The sequence below is a fragment of the Rhopilema esculentum genome, chromosome 8 (assembly GCF_057945365.1).
Source record: "Rhopilema esculentum isolate cy_ngs chromosome 8, ASM5794536v1, whole genome shotgun sequence".
In the NCBI taxonomy this organism is placed as follows: domain Eukaryota; kingdom Metazoa; phylum Cnidaria; class Scyphozoa; order Rhizostomeae; family Rhizostomatidae; genus Rhopilema; species Rhopilema esculentum.
Genome location: NC_142822.1, coordinates 55,959 through 66,247, shown reverse-complemented (window position 1 = coordinate 66,247; position 10,289 = coordinate 55,959). Strand labels below are relative to the sequence as shown.

The window sequence follows — 10,289 nt, the reverse complement described above, 5'->3', positions numbered from 1 at the left end:
AGAGCGTTGAAAAATCGATAAAAATGTAGCAAATTAGCTCTGATGAAGCCCCGTATGCAAGGGCGAAATATTGGCCTTCACTAATTTACGTGTATATATTATTGTTCATTCTCGTCGCATTAATCAGTGTTGCAGGGTCATAGCACATGCACAACTTCTCGCCAGGTCTTGAAGTGATAGTGCGCATGTGCAATGACCCTGGAACGGGGGCTGCTGCATGTCTTGAAGACGGGCATGATTCACCTCCCGAACAATACCCTCACTAAGGTGGTAATGCTTTTAAGGAATTTCTGCACAAAGGCCTCGTAGTTATAAACACTTTTTGTGAAGGCGCCAATCAATCACTCAAAATGAGCAATATTTACATTCAAGAACCGCCGACAAATGGCAAGGTATTCTCATTTTATTATCAGTATTTTCTCAGTTCAGGTTATCTGTTGCATTTCTGTATTAATAATTCCAGCAAAGAACATATTTGTAGAAAACAAGTTATGATATTGCATAAAGCTCAGTTTGAAAGCATAATTTTGGCTACATATGCTTAGCTCATAAAAACAAGTCAAATCAATGAAAATAATTGCCATCAGTTTCAAGAATGGGAAACAGTGGCATAAAGGCCTATTTATTAAGTAATTTATTCAATGCAATGCCAATAGGGGACCTTAAGATTCTGCAGGTTTTTCAGTTTGAGAGTTATGTTCTCATTGTTATTACACACTATAATTTCTTGATTAGAAAATGCACTTGATGAAAATAAAACAAAGACTTTCTGAGGTATATATGATTGTAAATCACTTGGCTCCAGCTAAATAAGTCTAGTAAACGGTATACTGCAGCCAGTTTTGTACCCAATACTCTTTCAGCTTTGCTCATTGACAAGGTGTCCATGCCTCTTATTATTAAGATAAGAGAGAAAAGAAAACAAACTTGTATCCGAACATAACATGAAGAAGCAATCAATAATGATACAAATTCTAGAGGTAGATAAATCGTACAGCAAGCGTGAGGGTCACAAGACTGGAACTACGCAATAGGAATACAATAGAACAATACTAAACAGCCTGATTAGCCGTAAGTATATAGCGGTGATCATAATAGAAACTAATGAGTTCTCAACACCCCCACTTGATCAACGCTATAATTAGTTATTCAGTCTCATTAATTCCGAGTTTATTTCTGAACTTCTCAAATGAGGGTTTAGCCAATAGTTAAGCAAATAGTTCTAATAATGAATTAAAAATGATACTATATTGATAAATAACTAAGTTTATTATCAATTTAGTATTAAAAGGCGATGTCGAAATTGAAGATTAACGATGTAAAGACTTTAGAAGTATAAGAAATCTACGGATTTAGAAGTGATTTGTGATGCTTCATTTTTAAAACTAACTGAGAAGATTTGTTCCTTATTGTCTTTTAGTTTTCTCTTAATCGAACTGAAGCTTGTAATTGCACAAATTTCTGGTTTTAGGTTGTTCCATAATGACGGTCCCCTATAATTAAATGATGTCCTGCCTTTCTCAGAGCTTGCCTTTGGTATTAATAGCATATCACTTTTTGCATATCTGTGCCATGTCAAGGGATTGAAATTGAATTATGGTAGGATTGTCAAATGTTTGATTGCATAACAGGCAAACTGGAAATGGAGAGAGACAAAGGAGCATCTTTATTAAACAATTTTGTGATAAGCCCTTTTTTAGGTCCTTCTAGATACGTCAGTTGGGGACATTGATATTGAGTTATGGTCAAAGGAGGCACCAAAAGCATGCAGAAATTTTGTGCAACTGTGCATGGAGGGCTATTACAATGGTACTATATTCCATAGGATTGTCAAAGGTGACTCAATTGTGCTGTTTTTGAAATATTTTTTTCTTATATTTTTGAAAATTTTTTTACATCTATATTTCATTCATAACTGTTTGAATTTCAGTCTGGTTTGGTGTCCTTCAGTCTGGTTTGGTGTCCTGCAGAATCCCCATTCAACATGCTAACTGATTTTGACAGTTGAAGCCTGCTGATATTTTATCACTACATTAGAATGAATTTTTTGATGCTGCTGGTTGTTCTTTCTTCTATTCTCAGCCCAAGGTTATCACCCTTCAGTTTTAGAAATGGTCAAGATTTGGTCTTAACCATATCCACTTTTTACAGGATTTATTGCTCAGTGTGGTGATCCTCTTGGAACTGGATACGGTGAGTTGTTTGTCAACCCCAAATTGCTATGCAAGCTTTACGTTCTTAAAACTGAGGTTCACAGCCCATTTTAAGTACCTTGTATTCAAGAGTGTGTCTATATCAGTTCAAAAATTAAATGCTTTTTTAAATTGAAGAGTTGAGTTTACCATTGACTCACTAAAGATGATCGCTTTTTTTGTCTTCCATGTATAGGCATATTTTGTTAATGTTGGGTTTCCTTTAATAAAATGTTTCAAAATATGCACTTTGCATTTTCAAATACCTATCTTTCTAGGAGGAGAATCAATATATGGCAAGCCTTTTAAGGTAAGAAGGTCCATTCTTCCATAGTTCATTATGTTGTCTCAAATGCCCTGTTACATGTAAAAGCTGAGAGAAAACTAAAGCCGTTTTGCATTTCTTTGGTACTGTACCCTGTAATCTTACCACTGATTTACTGCCCCACTTCCGTATTATTATCCATGTAATCCGATGCTTGTAAGAAGAAATTACCAGTTAAATTCTTGTAACTGTATAACCTTCAATTTGCTATTTTTTGCAATCGAGTCTTGATGCCTTTTCTCTAAGGATGAATTCCATCAAAGGCTACGCTTCAATCGAAGAGGGTTGGTAGGCATGGCGAATTCTGGGCCCGATGACAACAGAAGTCAGTTCTTTTTTACACTTGATGCAGCACCCGAGCTAGATAAAAAACATACCCTTTTTGGAAAGGTAGGAACACAGTGTAGTTGTTTTCATCAATATTTCAATTTGTGATCTTGCCGAACATGGCAAATGGCGACTTTAAATAGATTTAATGCTGAAATAGTAATCTGTCACCCTACTGCGCTGGGCTGCATATTTCTTAAACACTTTTTCAGTAATCAGATTCTTGTAGAGAAGCTATTATAACGAATTGGAGCATAACAATTGATGATGTTGTAGAATGTTTTAAAAAATGCAGCATAACAAAAACCTTTCGCCAATGAATCATTCCTAATATCGGGTAATCCTGTAGTTGATTTGAATGTTTCCTTCCGTACAGATTGGAGGAAAGACCATTTATAATATGATTCGCTTGATTGACATTGAAATAGATGGAAACGATAGACCTCTTGAGCCACCAAAGATATTCAGCATAGAGGTAAATCTATTCAAGCTTTTTGACATGATATTCTAAAGATGCCTTAACTCTATAACAGTTAAAGTTATGCTGTGTTTGTTAAGTATTTCTATATCAAGCATGAACCTCGCAGTTGCAAGTTAGAACCGTCCTGCCCTTCAAATCGAAGCGTTTACACATATCCCTATCTTTCACAAAGCACTCTCTAATAAACAGGTAAATAAGTTATTTTCGTGACCTTTTATTTCATATAGTTGAAACCCGGTAGGTGAAATTGCTATATTTATAATACCATCTTTCCAGAATCATAAAAGACTACCCCTTCGACCAACTATTTCATTTAAGACGAGTTGTCTCATCCAGAAGCCTATTAATTTAGGATTTTGATCAGCCACATTACTTGAGATCATAAGATCTTACCAGAATCATAGAAGACTACCCCTTCGACCAGCTATTGTATTTAAGACGAGTTGCCTCATCCAGAAGCCTATTAATTTAGGAATTTGATAGGCCACATTACTTGAGATCATAAGATCTTACCAGAATCATAAAAGACTACCCCTTCGACCAGCTGTTCTATTTAAGACGAGTTGCCTCATCCAGAAGCCTATTAATTTTGGAATTTGATAGGCCACATTACTTCAAATCATACCATCTTCCCAGAATCATAGAAGACTACCCCTTCGACCAGCTATTCTATTTATGATGAGTTGCGTCATCCAGAAGCCTATTAATTTAGGAATTTGATAGGCCACATTACTTGAGATCATAAGATCTTACCAGAATCATAGAAGACTACCCCTTCGACCAGCTATTGTATTTAAGACGAGTTGCCTCATCAAGAAGCCTATTAATTTAGGAATTTGATAGGCCACATTACTTGAGATCATAAGATCTTACCAGAATCATAAAAGACTACCCCTTCGACCAGCTGTTCTATTTAAGACGAGTTGCCTCATCCAGAAGCCTATTAATTTTGGAATTTGATAGGCCACATTACTTGAAATCATACCATCTTCCCAGAATCATAGAAGACTACCCCTTCGACCAGCTATTCTATTTATGATGAGTTGCGTCATCCAGAAACCTATTAATTTAGGAATTTGATCAGCCACATTACTTGAGATCATAAGATCTTCCTAGAATCATAGAAGACTACCCCTTCGACAAGCTATTCTATTTATGACGAGTTGCCTCATCCAGAAGCCTATTAATTTAGGAATTTGATAGGCCACATTACTTGAGATCATAAGATCTTACCAGAATCATAGAAGACTACTCCTTCGACCAGCTATTCTATTTAAGACGAGTTGCCTCATCCAGAAACCTATTAATTTAGGAATTTGTTAGGCCACATTACTTGAGATCATACCATCTTCCCAGAATGATTGAAAACTATCCCTTCGACCAGCTATTCTATTTAATACGAGTTGCCTCATCCAGAAGCCTATTAATTTAGGAATATGATAGGCCACATTACTTGAGATCATAAGATCTTACCAGAATCATAGAAGACTACTCCTTCGACCAGCTATTCTATTTATGACGAGTTGACTCATCCAGAAGCCTATTAATTTAGGAATTTGATAGGCCACATTACTTGAGATCATACCATCTTCCCAGAATCATAGAAGACTACCCCTTCGATCAGCTATTCTATTTTTGACGAGGTGCCTCATCCAGAAGCCTATTAATTTAGGAATTTGATATGCCACATTACTAGTGATGGCACCAGCTTCCCAGATTCATAGAATACTACTCCTTCGACCAGCTATTCTATTTATGACGAGTTGCCTCATCCAGAAGCCTATTAATTTAGGAATTTGTTAGGCCACATTACTTGAGATCATACCATCTTCCCAGAATGATTGAAAACTACCCCTTCGACCAGCTATTCTATTTAATACGAGTTGCCTCATCCAGAAGCCTATTAATTTAGGAATATGATAGGCCACATTACTTGAGATCATAAGATCTTACCAGAATCATAGAAGACTACTCCTTCGACCAGCTATTCTATTTATGACGAGTTGCCTCATCCAGAAGCCTAATTATTTAGGATTTTGATCAGCCACATTACTTGAGATCATACCATCTTCCCAGAATCATAGAAGACTACCCCTTCGATCAGCTATTCTATTTTTGACGAGGTGCCTCATCCAGAAGCCTATTAATTTAGGAATTTGATATGCCACATTACTAGTGATGACACCAGCTTCCCAGATTCATAGAATACTACTTCTTCGACCAGCTATTCTATTTATGACGAGTTGCCTCATCCAGAAGCCTATTATTTTAGGAATTTGTTAGGCCACATTACTTGAGATCATACCATCTTCCCAGAATGATTGAAAACTACCCCTTCGACCAGCTATTATATTTATGACGAGTTGCCTCATCCAGAAGCCTTTTACTTTAGGAATTTGAAAGGTCTCATTACTTGAGATCATACCATCTTCCCAGAATCATAGAAGACTACCCCTTCGACCAGCTATTCTATTTATGACGAGTTACCTCATCCAGAAGCCTATTAATTTAGGAATTTGATAGGCCACATTACTTGAGATCATACCATCTTCCCAGAATCATAGAAGACTACCCCTTCAACAAGCTATTCTATTTATGACGATTTGCCTCATCCAGAAGCCTATTAATTTAGGAATTTGATAGGCCACATAACTTGAGATCATACCATCTTCCCAGAATCATAGAAGACTACTCTTTCGACCAGCTATTCTATTTATGACGAGTTGCCTCATCCAGAAGCCTATTAATTTAGGAATTTGATATACCACATTACTAGTGATGACACCAGCTTCCCAGATTCATAGAATACTACTCCTTCGACCAGCTATTCTATTTATGACGAGTTGCCTCATCCAGAGGCCTATTATTTTAGGAATTTGTTAGGCCACATTACTTGAGATCATACCATCTTCCCAGAATGATTGAAAACTACCTCTTCGACCAGCTATTCTATTTAATACGAGTTGCCTCATCCAGAAGCCTATTAATTTAGGAATATGATAGGCCACATTACTTGAGATCATAAGATCTTACCAGAATCATAGAAGACTACCCCTTCGATCAGCTATTCTATTTTTAACGAGGTGTCTCATCCAGAAGCCTATTAATTTAGGAATATGATAGGCCACATTACTTGAGATCATAAGATCTTACCAGAATCATAGAAGACTACTCCTTCGACCAGCTATTCTATTTATGACGAGTTGCCTCATCCAGAAGCCTAATTATTTAGGATTTTGATCAGCCACATTACTTGAGATCATACCATCTTCCCAGAATCATAGAAGACTACCCCTTCGATCAGCTATTCTATTTTTGACGAGGTGCCTCATCCAGAAGCCTATTAATTTAGGAATTTGATATGCCACATTACTAGTGATGACACCAGCTTCCCAGATTCATAGAATACTACTTCTTCGACCAGCTATTCTATTTATGACGAGTTGCCTCATCCAGAAGCCTATTATTTTAGGAATTTGTTAGGCCACATTACTTGAGATCATACCATCTTCCCAGAATGATTGAAAACTACCCCTTCGACCAGCTATTCTATTTAATACGAGTTGCCTCATCCAGAAGCCTATTAATTTAGGAATATGATAGGCCACATTACTTGAGATCATAAGATCTTACCAGAATCATAGACGACTACCCCTTCGACCAGCTATTCTATTTATGACGAGTTGCCTCATCAAGAAGCCTATTAATTTAGGAATATGAAAGGCCACATTACGTGAGATCATAAGATCTTACCAGAATCATAGAAGACTACCCCTTTGACCAGCTATTTTATTTAAGACGAGTTGCCTCATCAAGAAGCCTATTAATTTAGGAATTTGATAGGCCACATTACTTGAGATCATACCATCTTCCCAGAATGATTGAAGACTACCCCTTCGACCAGCTATTATATTTATGACGAGTTGCCTCTTCCAGAAGACTATTAATTTAGGAATTTGGTAGGCCATATTACTTGAGATCATACCATCTTCCCAGAATGATTGAAGACTACCCTTTCGAACAGCTATTCTATTTAAGACGAGTTGCCTCATCCAGAATCCTATTAATTTAGGAATTTGGTAGGCCACATTACTTGAGATCATACCATCTTCCCAGAATGATTGAAAACTACCCCTTCGACCAGCTATTCTATTTATGACGAGTTGCCTCATCCAGAAGCCTATTAATTTAGGAATATGATAGGCCACATTACTTGAAATCATACCATCTTCCCAGAATCATAGAAGACTACCCCTTCAACAAGCTATTCTATTTATGACGATTTGCCTCATCCAGAAGCCTATTAATTTAGGAATTTGATAGGCCACATAACTTGAGATCATACCATCTTCCCAGAATCATAGAAGACTACTCTTTCGACCAGCTATTCTATTTATGACGAGTTGCCTCATCCAGAAGCCTATTAATTTAGGAATTTGATATACCACATTACTAGTGATGACACCAGCTTCCCAGATTCATAGAATACTACTCCTTCGACCAGCTATTCTATTTATGACGAGTTGCCTCATCCAGAAGCCTATTATTTTAGGAATTTGTTAGGCCACATTACTTGAGATCATACCATCTTCCCAGAATGATTGAAAACTACCCCTTCGACCAGCTATTCTATTTAATACGAGTTGCCTCATCCAGAAGCCTATTAATTTAGGAATATGATAGGCCACATTACTTGAGATCATAAGATCTTACCAGAATCATAGAAGACTACCCCTTCGACCAGCTATTCTATTTATGACGAGTTGCCTCATCCAGAATCCTATTAATTTAGGAATTTGATAGGCCACATTACTTGAGGTCATACCATCTTCCCAGAATGATTGAAGACTACCCCTTCGACCAGCTATTATATTTATGACGAGTTGCCTCTTCCAGAAGCCTATCAATTTAGGAATTTGGTAGGCCACATTACTTGAGATCATACCATCTTCCCAGAATGATTGAAGACAACCCCTTCGAACAACTATTCTATTTAAGACGAGTTGCCTCATCCAGAAGCCTATTAATTTAGGAATTTGGTAGGCCACATTACTTGAGATCATACCATCTTCCCAGAATGATTGAAAACTACCCCTTCGACCAGCTATTCTATTTATGACGAGTTGCCTCATCCTGAAGCCTATTAATTTAGGAATATGATAGGCCACATTACTTGAGATCATACCATCTTCCCAGAATCATAGAAGACTACCCCTTCGACCAGCTATTTTGTTTAAGACGAGTTGCCTCATCGAGAAGCCTATTAATTTAGGAATTTGATAGGCCACATTACTTGAGATCATACCATCTTCCCAAAATGATTGAAAACTACCCCTTCGACCAGCTATTCTATTTATGACGAGTTGCCTCATCCTGAAGCCTATTAATTTAGGAATATGATAGGCCACATTACTTGAGATCATACCATATTCCCAGAATCATAGAAGACTACTCCTTCGACCAGCTATTTTGTTTAAGACGAGTTGCCTCATCGAGAAGCCTATTAATTTAGGAATTTGATAGGCCACATTACTTGAGATCATACCATCTTCCCAAAATGATTGAAAACTACCCCTTCGACCAGCTATTCTATTTATGACGAGTTGCCTCATCTAGAAGCCTATTAATTTAGGAATTTGATATGCCACATTACTTGAGATCATACCATCTTCCCAGAATCATAGAAGACTACCCCTTCGACCAGCTATTGTATTTAAGACGATTTGCCTCATCCAGAAGCCTATTAATTTAGGAATTTAATATGCCACATTACTTGAGATCATATCATCTTCCCAGAATCATAGAAGACTACCCCTTCAAGCAGCTATTCTTTTTATGACGATTTGCCTTATCCAGAAGGCTATTAATTTAGGAATTTGAAAGGTCTCATTACTTGAGATCATACCATCTTCCCAGAATCATAGAAGACTACTCCTTCGACCAGCTATTATATTTATGACGAGTTGCCTCATCAAGAAGCCTATTAATTTAGGAATTTGATATGCCACATTACTTGAGATCATACCATCTTCCCAGAATCATAGAAGACTACCCCTTCGACCAGCTATTCTATTTATGACGAGTTGCCTCATCAAGAAGCCTATTAATTTAGGAATTTGATATGCCACATTACTTGAGATCATACCATCTTCCCAGAATCATAGAAGACTACCCCTTCGACCAGCTATTGTATTTAAGACGATTTGCCTCATCCAGAAGCCTATTAATTTAGGAATTTAATATGCCACATTACTTGAGATCATATCATCTTCCCAGAATCATAGAAGACTACCCCTTCAAGCAGCTATTCTTTTTATGACGATTTGCCTTATCCAGAAGCCTATTAATTTAGGAATTTGAAAGGTCTCATTACTTGAGATCATACCATCTTCCCAGAATCATAGAAGACTACCCCTTCGACCAGCTATTCTATTTATGACGAGTTGCCTCATCAAGAAGCCTATTAATTTAGGAATTTGATATGCCACATTACTTGAGATCATACCATCTTCCCAGAATCATAGAAGACTACCCCTTCGACCAGCTATTCTATTTATGACGAGTTGCCTCATCAAGAAGCCTATTAATTTAGGAATTTGATATGCCACATTACTTGAGATCATACCATCTGCCCAGAATCATAGAAGACTACCCCTTCGACCAGCTATTGTATTTAAGACGATTTGCCTCATCGAGAAGCCTATTAATTTAGGAATTTGATATGCCACATTACTTGAGATCATACCATCTTCCCAGAATCATAGAAGACTACTCTTTCGACCAGCTATTCTATTTATGACGAGTTCCCCATCAAGAAGCCTATTAATTTAGGAATTTGATATGCCACATTACTTGAGATCATACCATCTTCCCAAAATGATTGAAAACTACCCCTTCGAACAACTATTCTTTTTATGGCGAGTTGCCTCATCCAGAAGCCTATTAATTTAGGAATTTGGTAGGC

General features: G+C 37.1%; 1 protein-coding gene across 2 annotated transcripts in view; it reads left to right on the top strand.

Moving 5' to 3' along the window:
• The first annotated feature begins 264 nt into the window (after nucleotides 1–264).
• Nucleotides 265–10,289, top strand: part of LOC135694455 (spliceosome-associated protein CWC27 homolog) — a 33,999-nt gene continuing 23,974 nt past the window's right edge. Inside the window, exons 1-6 of one of the 2 annotated variants that reach the window (XM_065213212.2) lie at nucleotides 265–392; nucleotides 1,701–1,836; nucleotides 2,152–2,193; nucleotides 2,471–2,502; nucleotides 2,764–2,907; nucleotides 3,221–3,319. In XM_065213212.2, the coding sequence (XP_065069284.2) occupies nucleotides 351–392; nucleotides 1,701–1,836; nucleotides 2,152–2,193; nucleotides 2,471–2,502; nucleotides 2,764–2,907; nucleotides 3,221–3,319 (495 nt within the window). In that variant the 5' untranslated portion in view covers nucleotides 265–350. The other variant, XM_065213213.2, reaches the window with a different exon arrangement.